The following is an 18,716-nucleotide window of genomic DNA, read 5'->3' on the forward strand; positions in this document are numbered from 1 at the left end:
AAGGAAGGAAGGGAGGAGGGAGGAGAGAAGAAAGGAAGGAAAGATGGGAGGATGGAAGGATGATGGATGGACGGATGGGTGAAGGGATGTTCAAGCACCTGAGCCCAGCTGGCCTGCAAGGTGATAACTCTCAGATGGGAAGCTGCTCAGGGCTGCCTGTCTCAGGTCCAGGACTTGGAGCCCAGCAGGCGTGGCTCCACTGGTGGGGGACCATCAGTGGGCATTGATGGGGGACGAGTGGGGCGGAGGTTGTTCATCGACTGCCTGCTGCCTGTTGGCAACGTCCTCTGAGCTCCCCCTCGTGCAGAAGCATCAGAACCTTGACCCAACGTTCCAACCGTCTGGGGCTGGTCTGAGACGTCCACACGCTTTCTGATGTTACTCAGCCCAGTGCTCCACCCAGACGTTCAAACGCATCTTGCTGCCCTGGGGCCCTCCCTCCCCAACAGCATCCGCGGTTAGCCTGGGAAAGCAGCCGCGGGCGTTTGGAATTCCCACAGCTTCTGGATGTGGAGTCCTGCGGCCAGGTCACCTCGGAGGACAGCTCTGAGGAGGCCAGAGCTGGGGAGGAGAGCGGCTCCCTCAGAGCAGCCCATGATGTAGACGCCCCACAGTGCAGGGTAGTGAAGCTCAGTGGGGAAGTGTTTGGCAGAACGTTCTGGAGGGCACCTCTTCTGGTTGGGAACGATGGCCCCAACATCCCCCAGCTCCTTCCCCTGGCCGTTTCCCCAGCGTGCTCATCCTCGAAGCCCCTGCACCAGAGCGGTGCCCCGGCCAGGCAGATCCATGACCCGGAAACAGAGGCGCTGGCCTGGAACTCACCTGCTCCTCCAGGGAGGCCAGTCTCTGCTCCATGGAGCCTGAGCGCTTCAGACTTTCCATTTCCAGCAAGTCCACCATGGTGCTGACCCTGAAAGAACACCCAGCTGAGCCCAGCCGGGCCGGCCCCAGGGGCCTGGATGTCGAGGATACACAATGCTAGTCTGTAGGTGCGAGTCCCTACCTGGGACCCCTTAACTTCAGGCACCTTCCCCTGAATCTGAAAGTATTTATAACCCGTTTCTGTATAGAAGGAACACTGCCCACGGCCCCAAAGGGGAAGATCTTCCAGCAAGTGGACGCCCCCAGCTCACACAGCCACACTGCCAGCCGTGGGAGCATCACTGGGAGTCACACAGGGATGAGCAGTCCTCCCTTTGATTTGCTGACAGGCCGCTAGACAGCCAAGTGCAAAGATCAAAGCTGCTTCTGGGCACCGATGGGTTCGGGGGATGGGCAGTGCCGCTGTTTGGGGAACGTCTGTTTGGGTTTGTCTTATTTTGCTACCACATGGGGACGTCACCCAACTTTGGCTGCCAAGTGTATAGGCAAGGGATCCCACGGCCGAACGCCGCTCAGACTCTCCTGCCTGGCTGTGCCCGGCGTTTCCTCCTTCTCCCCTCAAGGGCACCTTCAGAGAACGCTCGTAGTAACAAAGTCAGCAGCCCCTTCAGTGACCAGTGAGTGCTGAGCTGGGCCCGGGACCCGCTGTGAACAGTTCTCGGGGGGCGGAGGGGGGCGCAGTTTACTCCCCGCTTCACCACGCGTTCCCCAATCCCACAAAAGCCACGGAACCGCTTCCTGCCGTGTTCCCCAAGTCAGCCTGCGGATATGCTGTGTGGTTACTGGAGAGAAGGTGATGGGGTGGCTTTGGACCCCTGTGACTCAGTCCCCATGACAAGCTTGTCAGAGACCCCACCTCATCACCAACAAACTCCCACCCCCACCCCCTTTGTAGGTGCATGTGAGGGTCAGCTCAGCTCAGCCCTGGGGGCTGTGGGGCCGCACAGGCCATGCTGCCTCCCTGGGCCTCGGAGCCCTCACCCGACCAGGGAGAGCAGGTAGGTGGCTGGTGCAGGGCAGCATGACCCCCTGCGTCTCCAGCCGAGACAAGCACCCGCTCTCCATGTGCCCTCCCTCCGGCACGCTCTGGAAGCTGTGCCAGGCGATGGCAGCCATCATTGGCTCCAGCCCACGGATGAGCTGAGAGACACCCAGCAAGGCAGGTGCACAGCTCTGAGGAGAGGGTGCTCGCCTGCCTGCAGGGAGCCCGCCCGCTGGCTGTCCCCCCCCCCCCCGCCCCCACCAGGCGGCAGGACGCCCCTCTCCCTGCACGGCCCACGGGACTGCACCAGGGCCAGGAGACGCCATAGCCACATGGCACGTGTCCCCTCCTCTCCTGGCCCAGGGAGAGACACAGGGCCAGCAGGACCAGCTCCCCCACCCCTGCCTCCTAAGGAGGTCAAGGGTCAGCCCTGCCCCCAGTGCTGGTGCAGCCTTCACCCTCCTCCCCACCCCGTGAGATCCGGGCTTCCCAAGGGGGGAGCCACGGGTCAGCTGGAGGACACAAGCTTCCCGCCCCAGGAGCAGTGCCCGGGCCTCTCCCCCAGGTGGGCCGTGTCCCCGGTGCGACTTGGGGCAGTGGGGGTTTTTCGCGCGCCCCTGGGCTGCCACGGCCTCCTGTACTTATTGCCAATGTCTTGAATCTTCTGCTCCGGCCTCTGCTTCTGCTGGTACTGCTGGTTCTGCAGGTAGCTCTCTTTCAGGTAGATCTCCCAGGACAGAAGGGCGGCCTCCTCGTTCTTCTCCAGCTTGCTCTCTGCGGGCGCAGGGGGGCGGACAGAGGGGCCTGAACGCCGCGTGCAAGGGACACGGGAGGCTCTGGCGGGGAGGGGCCCTGACGGGGAGGACCCCGCCCCACGCCCGTCCGAGGGTCTGCACGCCTGCTGAGCCAACAGGGTTCTAGAAGGAGCAGCCACGCTCACCCACCGGCCCCCCGACCGCACCCCAAGCCAGCGGAGCGCGCCCCCGGGGACTGCGCAGGCGGCCTTACTGAGCTGCTTGCGCCGCCTGGCGGGGATCTTCAGGACCACCCTCTTGATGAAGAGATGCAGGTGGCTGAGGAGGATGAAGGGGGGAGGCGCGGGGGGCCTGCCCTGGTACTCCTCTATCAGGTCGTGACGCTGGAACTTCCAGATCTGGTCCGTGTGCTCCTGGACCTGCTGGAATGTGTAGCTGGCGGGAGGCAAGGAGAGCGCGGGTTACAGGAGACCGGGCCGGCGCTGCGAGAAGGACCCGCCCACCGCGCTCTCCGGGGGGCGAGGAGGACCCGCCCACCGCGCTCTCCGGGGGGCGAGGAGGACCCGCCCACCGCGCTGCCCCGGGCCCTCACTTGAACATGGCGATGAGGAGGTTCAGCAGCAGGATGTTGGTGAAGAGCAGGTACAGGCAGAGCAGGATGACCGTCAGCCACTCGGGGAAGGCAGGCTCGTGCCGGACGGCATCGCTCTCCGGGCACTTGGGCTTGTAGGGATCTGTGCCGTTGGGGCTGCACTGGTCCAGGCTGAAGTTCACACCTGGGGGGGGGGGGGGCGGGCGCAGGGAACAAAGACAGCCAACGCCGAGTCACCAGAGTCCCTTGGCAATGGGCGTCCTCAAGGCCTGGACACCTGCACAACGGGGTGACCTCAGCTGTCAGCTCAGGTCCAGAGAGAGGCGTCTGTCTACCCCCAAGGGTCCTCCGCGGGCGAGGGAAGTGAGGAGCCAGACCTGTAGTCCCGCCCCAGGCACATACACCCACCCAGCACCCAGCTGTCCCCTTCAGGCCACTTCCTGGGCCCGGGGCAGGGCCGGGGGCTGGGAAGGGGGAGGGGCTGTCACCATTGAGACACAGCCCCCAACCACAGGGAGCCCACTGCCCTGCCGTGGACAGAATTCAAGCGGAGTAAATGAACAACTCTCAGGAAAAGAAGGGAGGCGGGGGGAAAGGAAAATTGCGGCACAGGTAATGTACCCATACCCAACAGGTGATTACAAACAGAAATGTAGTCCCACGTTTGAAGAAAAGTGAAGGGCATATTCAACAAAACATATGTCCAGCTTGTACGTTAAAAAAAAAACAAACCCTCCAAGGGGCACCTGGGTGGTTCAGTTGGTTAAGCATCCAACTCTTGATTTTGGCTCAGGCCATGATCTCAGGGTTGTGGGATCAAGCCCCACGTCGGGCTCTGTACTGACAGCGTGGAGCCTGCTTGGGATGCTCTCTCTCCCTCTCTGCCCCTCCCTGCCTCAAAATAAATAAACTTAAAAAATAAAAACCTCTCACGAAACACACTAAGTGGCAGTTATTAATGATGGTTAACACCCGGAAGTGGGATTATGCACATTATTCTTTATACTTACTTGGATTTAAAATTGTCAACAATGAGCATGCACTAATTTTTTAAAACTGCAAGTCAGTATCCTGCTGCCCTGCGCCCACTTGTCAGTCCCCCTACAAGAAGGTGCTATGAAAAAGAAGAAAGAGTGGTGCCTGGGTGGCTCAGTCGTTAAATGTCCAACTTTGGCTCAGGTCATGGTTTCACAGTTCATGAGTTCGAGCCCCGTGCCCAGCTCTGTGCTGACAGCTCAGAGCCTGGATTCAGATTGTGTCTCCCTCTCTCTCTGCCCCTCCCCTGCTCTCTCTCTCTCTCTCTCTCAAAAATAAATAAGAACACTTAAAAATGTTTTTAAAAAAGAAGAGCTCAAATCAATAACATAATCTACCACTTTTTGAAAGAGAGAGAGAGTTCAAGCAAGGGAGGGGCAGAGAGAGAGGAAGAGAGAGAATCCCAAGCAGGCTCCACCCTATCCGCACGGAGCCCGACACAGGGCTTGATCTCGTGAACCATGAGATCATGACCTGAGCCAAAATCAAGAGTCGGCCACTTAACCGACTCAGCCACCCAGGCACCCCAGTAACACAACCTTCCACTTTAGCCAACTAAGACAAAAGAAAAGCAGACTGAACCCAGAGCAAGCAGAAGGAAGGAAATAATAAAGATCAGAATGCAAATAAGTGAAATGGAGAATACAAAAGCAATAAAGAAAATCAATAAAACCAAAATCTGGTTCTTGGAAAAGACCAACAAAATTACAGCCTTTTACCTAGACTGATCAAGGGGGAAAAAAGGTTCAAATTGCTAAAGTTATAAACGGAAGAGAGAACATCACCACCAACCCTACAGAAATAAAAAGAACTGTAAGGAAATACTACAAAATTGTGTGCTAACAAAGTAGATGGTGTAGAAAAAATGGACAAAAAGTCCTAGAAAGAGGCAAGGCACCACAGGGGACTGAGGAAGAAATGGGAAATCCAGACAGACCTGGAACAAGGAAAGAGACAGAAGTAATAATTTTAGAACTTCACACGAAGAAAAGTTCAGGCCCAGGGGGCTTCACTCGTGAATTCTCCTGAACGTTTGAAGAATTCAAACCCAATCCTTCACAAAGTGTTCCAAAATAGTGAGAGGAGGAAACACTGCTAACTCGTGCTAGGAGGCCAATGTCACCCTGATACCAAAACCAGACAAAAACATTACAAGAAACGAAACGACAGACCAATGCCCTTTATGAACATAGATGCAAACATTCTCCACAAAACGCTGGCAAACTGAATCCAGCATCACATAAAGAGAGTTACACACCGTGACCGAGTGAGGTCTGTCCCAGGAGGGCAGAACCGGTTTCACATCTGAAAATCAGTTAATGAACACACCGTGTTAGTAGCATAAAGAACAAAAAATCATGCAGACATTTCAACAGGTGCAGGAAAAGCGTTTGACAGAGTCGTGCCTGCTTTTATAATGAAAGCAATCAAGACACTAGGGGTGGGAGGGAGCTTCTTCACCCGGATGAAGGACGTTTACAAAAACCCGCAGCGAACTTCGTACTTAATAGTGAGACTGAAAAAAACTCCCGCCTCTAAGATCAGGCACCACAAAGAGATGTTTGTCCTGGATACTTCTATTCAATGTTGTACCAGAGGCTCTAGCCAGGATAATTCAGCACGAACAAGAAGTAAAAGGTATCAGGTGGGAAAGAACAAGAGAAAATATCTCTATTTGCAGAAGACATGATCTCCTGCACAGCAAATCCCGGGGAATCCACCAAAAACTGGTAGTGCTATAAAGAACTTCAGCAAGATCGACGTGTAAATACAGTGTATTTAAAAAAATTTTTAATGTTCATTTATTTTTGAGAGACAAAGACAGCGCGTAAGCGGGGGAGGGACAGAGAGAGAGGGAGACACAGAATCCAAAGCAGCTCCAGGCTCTGAGCTGTCAGCACGGAGCCCGACGCGGGGCTCGAACCCACGAACCGCGAGATCATGACCTGAGCCACCCAGGCACCCCACATACAGCGCGTTTCTATACCTTAGCAACAGACAATCCAAAAATAAAATGAATAAAGCAATTCTCTTTACAACAATATGAAAAAGAATAAAACACTTAGGAATAAACTTAACAAAAGCAGCGTAGCTCAGACCCGGAAAATCACAAAATTTTGTTGAAGGAAGTTAAAGATCTAAATAAGCAGAAAGACATCCCACGTTCACCGTCAAAGTCCTGGATGTTTTTTGGAGAAATTGAGAGGTTGATCCAAAAATGTGTGTGGACCCAAGGGACCTGGAGGCCAAAGCAATCTTGAAAAAGGAGAGCAAAGTTGAAGGCCTGACACGTCCTAATCGTAAAACTTACTACAAAGTGACACTCACCAGGCTATGTGGTGTTAGCCCAAGAGCAGACACACAGATCAATGGAACAGAATGGAGAGTTTGTAGATAAACCCTTTCATTAATGGTCCATTGGTTTTTGACAAGGGGCCAAGACAATTCAATGGGGATTTCAACAAACTGGGTATTTGCATGCAGAAGAGTGACCCCTGCCTCACACTGTTTACAAAATTAACCTAAATAGCTCAAAGGCCAAAAGTAAGAAGTTATTCTAACTTCTAGAATAACAACACATAAATGGTCACGATCTTGGGTCAGGCAGCGGGTTCTGAGATACGACAGCAAATGGTCACGATCTTGGGTCACATAAATGGTCACAATCCTGGGTCAGGCAGCGGGTTCTGAGATATGACAACAAAAGCACAAGTGACCAGAGCGACTGGGGGGTGGACTTCGCCAAAATTAAAACCTGGTGCTTCAAAGGACACCATCCAGAAAGGGACAAGACAGCCTGCAGCATGGTAGAACATATTTGCAAGTCAGAAGTACGAGAAGGGACTGGCGTCCGTATAACTCAGGAAGAAAGAAAAATAACCCACTTGAAAAATGGGCCAATGGGGCACCTGGGTGGCTCAGTCGGTTGAGTGGCCGACTTCGGCTCAGGTCATGATCTCATGGTCCGTGAGTTCGAGCCCCGCGTCGGGCTCTGTGCTGACAGCTCAGAGCCTGGAGCCTGTTTCAGATTCTGTGTCTCCCTCTCTCTCTGCCCCTCCCCTGTTCATACTCTGTCTGTCTCTGTCTCAAAAATAAATAAACGTTAAAAAAAATTAAAAAAAAAAAAAGAAAAGAAAGAAAAATGGGCCAACGATAGGAGCAGACGTTTCTCCAAAGAAGGCACGCGAACGGCTCCGTGAGCACACGAGCACATTTGCCATCAGGGAAATGAGACGCGTCTCGTGCCCCCTGAGATGGCCAGAAGCAAGAAAGACAACAGTGACAAGCCCGCTCGAATCTGGAGCGCTGGGCCCTGTATTGTTGCGGTGGGGACGCGAGATACGGTGCAGCTGCTGTAGAAAGCAGTGTGGCCGTTTCTCAAACTGCTAAAGACAGCACACAACCCAGCAGGCGTACATTCCACTGCCTGACCTTCATCCAAGCGGGAGGGAAACACGTCCACACAGACACATAATTGGAAACATCACTGTTACAACCGTTCCGAGCAATGTTACACATAACAGCCAGAAGGCAGAAACAACTCAGGAGCTCACCGGTTTACAAATGCAGAAACAAAATGTGGCCTGTCCGTGCAATGGAACATTGTTTAACAACAGCAAAGGGGGACTAAATGCTGACGCAGGCTACAATATGGCTGAGTCTTGAAAACGTCACGCTAAGACAGAGCAAGACGCAAAGACCGCACGTTGCATCATCCAGTTCATACGAGATGTCCAGCAGAGGCAGACTGTATAGAGGGAAGGCAGATTAGAGGTCGCCAACGGCTGGGGACACGGGGAGTGACTGCTAAGGGGGGTGGGTGTCTTTGGTGGGTGATGCAAATGTTCTAAAATGCGATTCCGTAAGTACGGTGAAAACCACTGAAGCACACACCTCAAACAGGTGAGCTTTTCCTATTAGGTGTTCTACCTCGATGACGCTGTCGAAAAGAAAAAACTCAGCGTACAGAAAGGATTCTCTCCATCTAGAGGAGGAGGAGGAGGGACAGGGTGACATGTGGTGTCCGGGAGGGGTGTCAGAGCCCCAGTCCGCACCCTTGGCCCACCCCAGATCTCAGCCACGGCCCAGGCTCCCCCCAGCCCCCCGCCCCCCCGCCGCAACTAAGCATCACATGCACTGGGTCTCCTGCCACACAGGCTCCCGGGGAGCCACCCCACTCCCCGCCCCTCACCTCCCAGCCTTCAGGGAGCTTTCCAGGCACCCCTGCCGGAGCCGTCAGGGACCCGTGTCCTACCGTCGATATAGGCCGGCATCTGGCCGAAGATGGTGAGGTACGACTGGTAGACGACCCCCCGGAAGATCCAGTCCACCCGGCTCTCGTTGTGGATGAGGATGGCCTGCTTGGCCACCCCGAAAGACACCACCCACACCGCCAACAGGAAGAGGAAGAAGAAGACGTCCTTCATCTGCAGAGACAGGGTGGCACCAGCTGCAGCCGCCCACCCACACGCTTCCGCTGCCCCCCATACTCAGGCTGTGTGCTCTGCGGTGGGGGGAGGAGCTGCTGTCACCCTGGACAGGGACACTTGGGGCCACAGCCCTGGCCTGCCCCCACATGCTTACAGGGTGCTGGGCATGGTGTGTAGGAGGGGCTGGGTATGACTGTGACCCACGGAGGGAGTGATAGGAGCTGTAACAGGGCTCGGGAATGAGCTGTGGAGATCAGGGGAGGCTGTCTGGAAGAGGTGACATACAGGCAAAGACCTGCGATGGGCATGCTGGGGTTGGGAGCCCAAAGGCAAAGCAGGGACGTGCTTTGCTCAAGCCCTGGAGCACCCTGCTTGCAACTGGCATCCGGACCCCCTGATCCCCTTACCATCCGCTTCACGATGATGATCTTGGGCCCCAGTGTCTTACTGATGGTGAAAATGTGCATCAGCCGGAGGCAGAACATGATGAAGTCCAGAGAGAGGATGATGCGCCCGGGGTACAGCAACGCTGGTATGAGCCTGGCCCCCAGGCAGAATCAAGGACCCCTGAGCTCACCGCTCCCAGAGCCCGTCCCCAGCTGCCCGCTCACCTGACCAAGCCCACGTGTGCTCTGGAGGCCCCCGGACCCCAGAGAACTAAAAACAGGGTGTGAGCTCATGGAGCAGTGCCTCCAGGGAGGTGTTATCCGGAAAGGTCCAGAAGCCCAGCCTTGGGCAGGGGAGGTGGGCCATGCTGGCCTCTTGGGAAGCAGCATGGCTGGGCTGGTCCCTCTTGCCTCATGGAGAAAGGAACTGAGGCAGGGACACCGTGGCCCTAATGGGCAGGGGAGCGGGCGGGGCCCCAGCAGGAGGCGGAGTCATTGGGCTGCAGGTGCGCAGCCCTCTGAGGGGGCGGGAGCTCTGGCAACTTCCCCTTTGCTCAGGGCAGATTTTGTCCCCCAGACAGACAGCAGACATGGCCAGAGGGGACGTGAGCCCGCCAGGCTGCAGCCGCAGACGGGAAGCCGCAGAGAAGACAGGCCGCTCACCTGCAGGTCAGTCCTGCTATGAACAGCAAGATGGCACCGATATCCAGTTTATTCCAGAAGTCACTGAAGTACAGGAGGGCCATCTTCATCAGCCCGAACTCATCAGGGTCATAGAATAGCTGCGAGAGGACGAGGTTAGGGGTCTGTCTTCACCAACCTCACCAGCAGCAATGAAAACACTCCCTCCTTCCCGGAGAGTGAGGCTAGCCAGGAAGAGGACAGATTCCCACCGTCCCCAGGTACCCTGGGTCGAGGAAGAGTGGGAAAGGAGCCCAGGCAGAGGTGTTGCCAGGCGGCCCTGAGCCCACCGTCCGACCCACCGCAACCCATCAGTCCACAAATGTGTGTGGCAGGGACAATCCCCTCCTGTCTGTGTGAGCCAGCTTCCCACAGGACCCCTGTCCACCTGCTTCCGCAGAAGACCCAGAGAAGCAGGACCACGGCAGCCCCGGTCCCCGGCAACTGGATGGGTGGGGCAGACGGCCCCCCTCGGGGAGGAGGTCACACCCACCCTCCGATCTGGGGCTTTGCCCCCTGGGAGCAGGTCGGACTTCAGGAGGTGGCACAGCCAGAGGGGAAGCCAGCTGGACAGCGCCGCCTCCCGCACTTGCCTCCCGGGGAACTCTGATGCCACCCCGGACCCTGACTGCAGCGTCTAGGTGCCCGGTTAGCCCGCTGTGGGCCTACGGAGAAGGTGAGCCAGCTGCGGGTTCCAGTGCCGGGGGACGCGGGTGGGGATGGGGACCAGTGGACAGGCCGCGGGGGCTGGGGACCCAAGGGAATCGGGGAAGGGGGCTGGGCGGGCACACCTGCCGCAGCTCCTCGCACACGAGGGAGAAGAGCCAGAAGTAAATGAGGTACTCGCAGCACGAGGGTGTGGGCTGGAAGTCCACCATGAGCACGTAGGCGAACAGGCAGAGGAAGGCAAAGTAGGACAGGATGTTGAGGTGGAAGATGACCACGGGGGCATTGAAGAAGGCTCGGACCCGGGGCAGACCCGGCCCGGCCTGCAGCCTCCTCTCCCTACAGGGCAGATGCAGATGGGAGGGGGGTGGGCTGTGAGGGGCCTGGAGCCCAAAGGACCTCCGCCTCCCCTAAGGAGCAGGGCCACCGCGCTGGTGTGTTCCTGTCACACGGCAGAGACGGGCCTGGGCACAGGGGGCATCCATGCAGCCCACGGACTCTCCACACACAGCCACATGGGGGCTCCACCACAAGGCCCCACATGGGGAGGGCCCTGAGAGCACCTGTCTCTGGTTCCACCGGGACTGAAAATAAATATTGGGTCCAGGGATGCTCAGTGCAGGGGGGAGCTCAGTGCAGAGCCAGTGCTCAGGGCAGGTGGGTGCTCAGTGCAAGGGGGTGTTCAGGTCATGGAGGGTTCTCAGTGCTGGGGTGCTCAGTGCACGATGGGTGCTCAGTGCACGATGGGTGCTCAGTGCAGGGGAAGCTCAGTGCAGAGCCAGTGCTGAGGGCAGGGGGGTGCTCAGTGCAGGGGGAAGCTCTGTGCACGGGGGCTGCTCAGTGCAGGGGGGTGCTCAGGGCAGGGGCCAGCTCAGTGCAGGGGTGTGCTCAGTGCAGAGGGGGTGCTCATGGCAAGTGGTGCTTAGGGCAGGGGTGCTTAGGGCAGGGGTGCTCAGTGCAGACAGGGTGCTCAGGGCTGTGGTGTGCTCAGTGCAGGGGGTTGCTCAGGGCAGGGAGCGTGCTCAGGGCAGGGCCAGCACTCAGTGCAGAGAGGTGCTCAGGGCAGGGCCAGTGCTCAGCCCATTTTTGGTGCTTGGCACGGTAGGTGTTCAGCACACAGAGAGACCCCTCCCCCCTTGCCTCCCGCCTGCATGCCTCTCTATCACCGTAGGACCTGGTAGCAGCCACCAAGACAGGTGTGACCTGCCCCCAGCAAGCACATTTGGGAAGGAAGGTCTGGGGCCCTGCACCCCCTCCCTCCCCCTACAGCCCAGAGGCCAGGCTGGCACCTGAAGGAGATGAGGCCGGTATAGAGCAATGGGAAGGCCAGCATACACACGATCACCCGCCAGAGCCCATTGTCCACGCAGAGCTGGCCCCACCACACCTTGGTTAGAAAGGCCTGTGGACAGAGGAGGCAGCTTCAGGCCGGTGGGCACCCCCTGTGCCCCACCCCTGAGGGTGAACAAGGTGTCTTCTCGGCGCCACACGCCTGCATGCCCCAAGCACGGCACTCTGAGCCCCCAGCCACGCAGCGTGGTGGGCAGCACGGGACAGGCCCCGTCATCTTCTGGCGGAGGAAGAGGCTCAGGTGGGCAGGGCCGGGCAGTCTTTCCCGGAGGTAAGGGCTGGGGCCGCGTGGAGGACTGTAGGCTCCCAGGTAGGGGACCCCCCGCCCACTCTCTCTTAGCACCACTTTGCTGACTTGCAAAGGGAGTGGAGAGGGTGTGTCGGTCCGCAGCACAGGACCAAGGCCCAGGCCTGTCCCCGGGTCCCCGCAGCACAGGGACCCATGTGCCTCTGTGTGAGCGGGGGCTGCACCCGCACCGGCAGCACCACGGACAGCTCCTCCCGGAAGCAAGCCTGCACGTCACCTGGACGCCTCCGTGAGACACGAACTTCATGTCCTTGGCCTCCAGGGCTAGCTGCAGGCAGGTGGTCTTGCCCCAGGCCTCCGACACGCGGGTGAGCAGCTTCTGAGCTCGGTCCTCATCCTTCCGGTGGCACTCGGTGAACACCCCTGGGACGAGGAAGATCGTGTCATGGCAGCAGGGTCCTAGTCCCCGATGCCGGGGCACAGCGTCAGGGAGCAGCCCCAGCCGATGAGACGGTCTGGACAGAACTGGGGGCGGAGGCCGGGGACGAGGATCCTGGGGTGACATGTGAGGAGGGGAGCCGTGGTCCAAGGCCGCCACCTGTGGACTCACCGATGGCTCTGTGTTCATACTCGTCAGCGAGAGCCAGCATCTCCTCCAAGCTGTCCGTGTCCTCCTCCTCCTTAGACAGCTCCTTCAGGATCTTGCTGCAGGCCAAGGCCGCGGCAATGCAGTCCTGGCTCTGGGCACCAGGGAGGCCACAGTGAGAACCTGGGTGGTCCAGCCCGGGAACCCCAGACACGCTGCCCAGGGGTGATGAGAACAGAGGCCCCGCGACACAGGGGCCACTAGCTGATTACTTGTGCTCTTGTCTGTATCACTTGGGTCACCCCAGATCTAGAGGTGAGCCTTAGCTGGTGGCCTGGGCTCCCGCACTGGCCAGTGGGAGCGGTCTGCTCGCCCACCCGGAGCACGGACCCAATGCAGGCATGAATCTCAGCGCTCCCTGGGCATCTGGTCAACCCCCAGCATGGGGCTGAAGGGCAGAAACGTGACCAGGTCCACGCAAGACCCCTCAAGGCTCTGGGCGCCCTGCCTCAGCGGCACCAGGGATGTTAAGAAAATCTCAAGGAAAGCTCTCAAAGCACTGCCTGGTCAGAAGGCAGCACTGGCCCAGGACGAGGGGCCGGTGGCAGAGCCTGGAAATCTCTGGGCCTCCCATCCACTTTGCCCCACAGAGCACGCCTGAGGCCACGGTCAGGCCCAGCTCCACCACGGACCCACCACACACTTTGGGAGAGGGCAAAACCCCCAGAACCACAGACCAGGTAGGAAGCCACCTATGCCACTCTGCTGGCATCACTGGGGAGGGGACTGGTTCCACAACAGCAATTTGGAAAGGCCAACACTGAGAGGTAGGGGACCTCTCTGAGAAAAAATGACACTGTTTTAAGAAGAGAATCTGCTTGAAGTAAAGGAGAACCACGTGTGAGAGACTTGGGTCCACAACACTTGGCTTCAGGCCCCACCTGGCATGTCCTCCGTCATGACCACCAAGCTGCCCATGGACCCAGTGGCAAGGGAGCTGCTGACCGATGTTCTCAGGTGGCTCAGAAAGGGGCTCTTCCCCCATCTAAGTACCAGACTGTCTCTGTTGAGACCCGTAACGGTCAGTGGAAAGAGATGTAGCACCTCCGGGGATGTAACTTGCCTCCAGACTGTCTAGTGAACAGGACAGCCACAGCACAGGTGCCGACCCACCGGAACCCCCGTGTGGGCCATGGAGGGCGGCTCCTCCCAGCTGTGTGTGCCCCCTGAGCTCAGCCCCTGGACAGAATGGCAGGGGGCAGCACAGCTTCTTAAAATTCTTTCCTTGCCTGAGCCAAATTCTCTGTTCTCCACCACTGGGCACCCTGGGTCTCTTCTGGGGTCATGGACGCCCACCGCCCTCCCTCCAAGGCCACGTGCTCCTCCACCTGCTGTCGGCACTGGCTTTCTGGCCACACTCCCTGGCTGAAACCCCGTCACTCGTCCACATGTAGCCGTGTGTGCTGAGAAACAGGTCTGGTTACCTGTGCCCAGATGATTTCTGCCAGCTCCCGACGGTTCTGGATGATGGCCCAAATGAGAAGATCACGGACTGGGTCCATGGTGAAGGCCACGTGGCCTGGTGAACGCTTGTAGAGGGACCGGAGACTCACTCCCTGCACCTGGTGAGCAGTAGACATTCAGAACCTCTCCTAGGTCCCCACTAGCTTCAGCATCCCTGGGTGTGCCTGCTGAGCATGCAGGTCCTGAGCCCAGCTCCACACCTTTCTGGAACCACTGTTCCTGGAGGGTGAGCCCTACAACCTGCATCTTCAGCAACACTTTAGATCAATCTCATGTACACTGGAGTTTTAAGACCATCACTCTGGAGACATGTGGAAACACTCAGAAAGTGGAAAACCCAGCTAAGTCCTTTGCCAACAATTGTAGCCTCATGTTACACACCAGGCACCTCTAGTCTCCTTCATCTTAGCTGACGGCATCCAGCCTTTTTCTGTGAGGTAAACTTCCAACACAGAGTCTGTTATAGATTCGTGGCAGTGAGCTCCTCAAGGGAACCTACAGTGTCACCTGCAGAGAAGACCAACAAGGAACTGTTGCTGAACAGACAAGGAATACTTGTGAGCAGGAGGGCCCCTTGCCCCCAGACACACTCAATTTACACAGTCACATGGGAATCCAGCTTCCTGGCTGATCAGTAAGTAAACACCTACTCAGATGGTCTGGAAATAATTACCAGAGGTGAGAACAACTTCCCACATCAAGCACAAAATTCCACTTTCTTCAAGTCATTTTGTACATTTCCTAAAAGCTTATCTTTATATTTTTAAAAACTTAATCGACAAATTAAGTTATAGACACAGTTAACTGTAGCTTCCAATTTTGACCTTCTTAAAGGGCATCTTAAATACTCTGGAATTAAGAAATGCAGAACTGTGAATATACAAAACCAAGCCACAGCCACGTCTTTCTCCAGAGTCAGGCATAGCCTACCTGGGACGATGGATGAATTTGAAAACTCAAGGAAGCGGGTAATTTTCTAGCAGAAGAGGAAAACCCAAATCTAATCTTAGAACACATAGAAAAGCTCAACAGATCAATTATCAGAAAAGAAACAGAAAATCCTCAGAGCTACTACTGAAAAAGGCACTGAGCCCTGATGGACTCCTAGGAGAGCCTGCTGATCTGTAAGAACAGGGAGTTCCAGCCACATAAACTGTTCCAGAGCAAAGAAATGAGGAAGATTTCCCAATGGTTTCCACAAGGACAACATCAAGCTGATACCAGAACCTGACAAAGACAGCCCCCAAATAAAACCACAATCAAAGCTTCAAACATTCTGATGCAAAAACCATGAAAATATCAGCAACATAATCCAGTATCATAGTAAACACATGTTACAATGCAATCAAGTTGAGATCAAAATAGGATTAAAAATGTTTTGGTAACAGAGCGCCTGGGTGGCTCAGTTGGTTAAGTGTCTGACTTTGGCTCAAGTAATGCTCTCACAGTGTATGGGTTTGAGGCCTGCGTCGGGCTCCATGCTGACAGCTCCAAGCCTGGAGCCTGCTTCAGATCCTCTGTCCCCCTCTCTCTCTGCCCCTCCCCTAATCATGCTCTCTCTCTCTCTTTCTCTCTCTCTCTCTCTCTCTCTCTCTCTCAAAAAGAAACATTAAAAAGCTTAAAGAACTGGGAGATGGATACTTGCTAACATAAATTCAGAAGCCAGTCTCACACTTAACACCGAGATGAGTCAAGAGTCCCATCAAACACGGACGGAGACTAGAAAACAATCTCTCCCGTGCTCCTGTGTGGCAGTGCACATGCTGGGCACCTCACAGCAATGTGGCGGAATCTTGCTGACCTGACCACATGAAAATCCAATTTCACCTGGTGGCCAGGAGGGGGGGTACAAGGCACGAAGGAGATCATTTTCCCTGCATAACCTTTTGTACTGTCTGAAATTTTTAGAAAGGGAGAATAATGGATGAAAACATGTCCCCAAAGTTCATACATTGAAGCCCCAGCTCCTAAAGTGACCGTATTTGGAGGTGATTAAGGTTGAATGAGGTCATAGGTTGTGGCCCTGATCTGATGGGACCTGTGTCCCTGTAAGAAGGGGAAGGGACACTGTTGCTCTCCGTATCTCTCTGCCTGCACGCCGAGCGAAGACCACGTGAGGACGTGGCAGAAGGCGGCTGTCCTCAAGCCAGAAAGAGAGGCCCCCCTAGAAACCGGCCCCACGATGCCTCGAGGCCAGACTTCAGCCTCCAGACAGTGAGGGACTAAATATCTTGTTTAAGCTGCCCGGTCTGTGGTATTTTTTTATAGGGGCCCTGGCAGACTACAATGGAGCATATTTCTTTCCCAATAAAAATAAAGGACAATTTCTTTTAAAAAGAAGCCCTAAGGACATAGCAGCGGCCCAGCACACGGGCCAAGTGGGGCTAGGGCCACGTCACCAGCACGCACGTTTAGCTTGATGTTCGGCACGGGAAGCAGGAGCCGCGGCCGGTCGCCGGTCCGGGGCCGGGGGTACAGCGGCTGCGTGAAGTCCCCCAGCAGCTCCCGGAGCACCTGAGCCACGTGGTGCATCTGCACACGGGGGGCGGGGGGCGTGCAGACCGGCCGCTCCGGCTCCTCGGCCAGCACCTTCTGAAGCTTGCTGTGGAACAGGCAGGAGGGGTCCAGGTTCTGGTACAGGTAGAGCAGGGTGTCCCACGTGACGAACTCCTTCAGCCGCACCCCGTTCTCCAGGAAGAGCTTCACGAATTCGGGCTTGTTGGAGATGAGGGCGGCCGTCATCATGGGGTGCAGCTCTGAAGGCTGAGAGAGAGCACCGTGGGGGGCAGGCCTCGCACACCCTGATGGCGAGGCCGCTGGAGACGGGACTGCCGTTGTCTCCACCTGGGGAAGGGCTGGGGTCGTGCAGAGGCCCCCCTCCGGGGCCTGGCCTTGCTCCCGGGGGCCAACAAGGCCCTCCACGGGGCAGCCCAGGAGCCCTACCTTCCACTGCCGCTCGTCGGTGAAGATCTCGCTCCGGGCGATGTCCACGCGGTTCCACGCCACCGCTAACTTCAGCTGGTGGTCCCAGTTCTCGTGGCCAAAGTGGTCATGGCTCCGAGAGGCTGCAGGTAAGAGCACTCGTGTCAGGAGGCTTCCATCTGGGTCTCAGAGCCACTTCCCTGCCATCTGATAATGTCACACAGGGAGGGATTTGTCACCAACCGCGGTGTCTCCGTGTGCCCAGTGGCGGAATCCCCCCCCACGCACACACCTTCGTGAAAAGCACGTTTCCTTTCAGTGCTGGAATCGGGGAATCTCCGGGTTTCGGCCTCACTCTGGCTCGTCCCCGCCCCCACCTCCTGGTCAAGCCCCTTGGCCCCAGCACTTACAGAAGACACGGGTGTCTGAAAGGCAGGCGTGTTCGCACGAACCCTCGGAAGTCACCACTGCATATCCCATCAGTTTCCTTTCTCACCTTGACTGCAGAACCACCGCCCCACCCAGGCTCTACAGCGGCTTTCCCAACTGCTTCCTGCTCTCCCTGGCGGGTTTCACACCTTAAAGCATGGGCTGCTATTTGGGGAAGTGAAAAGGGAACTTGGACCCTCGCCTGACACCACACACAAGACCCAAGCTGAGATGTGCCCCAGACACCTACACGTAAAGGCGGTGCCTGCAGACTTTCCACGGCGAAACACGAGACAAGATCTGCAGCCGCAGAGCAGCTAAAGATTTCCTGGGGTGCGAAGGACACGGACCAGACAGGACAAAACGGACAGATGAAACTCCAGTAAAATGTAAGCCTTCTGCTCGTCAAAGACAACTTGAAGGAACTCGGAAGGCGAGCCAGGAACCAAGAGAAAACCTCCCCAGGGCATCTCTCTAACAAAGGATTCGTATCAGAGTATTTCAAGACCTCCTGCAACTCGAAACTGAGAAGACAAACCACCAAACAAACATGGACAGACGATCTGAAAGGCACGTCCCCCGGATGCTAACTCGCGGCCAACAAGCCCAGGAAGAGACGCGCCGTGTCACGGGCCATCAGAGAGACGCAGATCCAAACCACCCCGAGCTGTCACTTCACACCCACTAGGACGGCTTCAGTTTAAAACGCTGACCCTGCCAAGCGCCGGTGAGGACGCAGAAAAGCTAGAGCCCACGTCCACGGCTGGCAACGAGGGAAGGCGGTGCCATCTTGTTGGAAAACAGTTGGGCGGTTTCTTATAAACGTGCCCGTGCCACAGAGAACCATAATTCCACTCCCCGAGATGCGGACCCGAGAGAAACGGGAACAAACTGCAGCTTTTATCAGAGCCCCACACCGGAGGCGGTCTTCGGGTCCAGAGACAGGCGGGTGGAGAAGCGAGCTAACCCTAACCTTTGCACAGTGAAATAACACTCAGCAGTAGAAAGGAACAGAGCTCTGACACACGCCCACGCGGAAGAATCTCAAACGTGCTGCTCTGAGCCGACGCAAGACACAAAAGAACACCGAGTGTATGATTCCATTTCTGTGAGTTTCTAGCACAGGCAAAACCATCTCCAAGGACAGAAAGCAGACAGATGGTTACCCAAGGCACACAGAAGCACAAGGGAGCTCTGGGGGGTGGGGGGAGCTGTCCTGTATCTGGATTGCATCAGTACGCAGGGTACG

The 18,716-nt window shown here is 56.6% G+C and overlaps 1 protein-coding gene across 13 annotated transcripts in view; it reads right to left on the minus strand.

The window, feature by feature from the left end:
* Positions 1 to 18,716, minus strand: part of TRPM2 (transient receptor potential cation channel subfamily M member 2) — a 55,654-nt gene that overhangs the window by 9,494 nt on the left and 27,444 nt on the right. For 12 of the 13 annotated variants that reach the window (XM_053220487.1, XM_053220477.1, XM_027041464.2 and 9 more), the window contains 14 exons: positions 17,060 to 17,181; positions 16,526 to 16,879; positions 14,077 to 14,214; positions 12,617 to 12,746; positions 12,284 to 12,429; positions 11,699 to 11,811; positions 10,535 to 10,748; positions 9,726 to 9,844; positions 9,084 to 9,216; positions 8,502 to 8,673; positions 3,212 to 3,395; positions 2,873 to 3,054; positions 2,506 to 2,638; positions 823 to 910 (listed from right to left, as the gene is read on the minus strand). In XM_053220487.1, the coding sequence (XP_053076462.1) occupies positions 823 to 910; positions 2,506 to 2,638; positions 2,873 to 3,054; positions 3,212 to 3,395; positions 8,502 to 8,673; positions 9,084 to 9,216; positions 9,726 to 9,844; positions 10,535 to 10,748; positions 11,699 to 11,811; positions 12,284 to 12,429; positions 12,617 to 12,746; positions 14,077 to 14,214; positions 16,526 to 16,879; positions 17,060 to 17,181 (2,228 nt within the window). Of the gene's footprint in view, positions 1 to 822; positions 911 to 2,505; positions 2,639 to 2,872; positions 3,055 to 3,211; positions 3,396 to 8,501; positions 8,674 to 9,083; positions 9,217 to 9,725; positions 9,845 to 10,534; positions 10,749 to 11,698; positions 11,812 to 12,283; positions 12,430 to 12,616; positions 12,747 to 14,076; positions 14,215 to 16,525; positions 16,880 to 17,059; positions 17,182 to 17,330; positions 17,491 to 18,716 lie in introns of those variants that run through there. The other variant, XM_053220485.1, reaches the window with a different exon arrangement.

The sequence above is a fragment of the Acinonyx jubatus genome, chromosome C2 (assembly GCF_027475565.1).
Source record: "Acinonyx jubatus isolate Ajub_Pintada_27869175 chromosome C2, VMU_Ajub_asm_v1.0, whole genome shotgun sequence".
Classification (NCBI taxonomy): Eukaryota; Metazoa; Chordata; class Mammalia; order Carnivora; family Felidae; genus Acinonyx; species Acinonyx jubatus.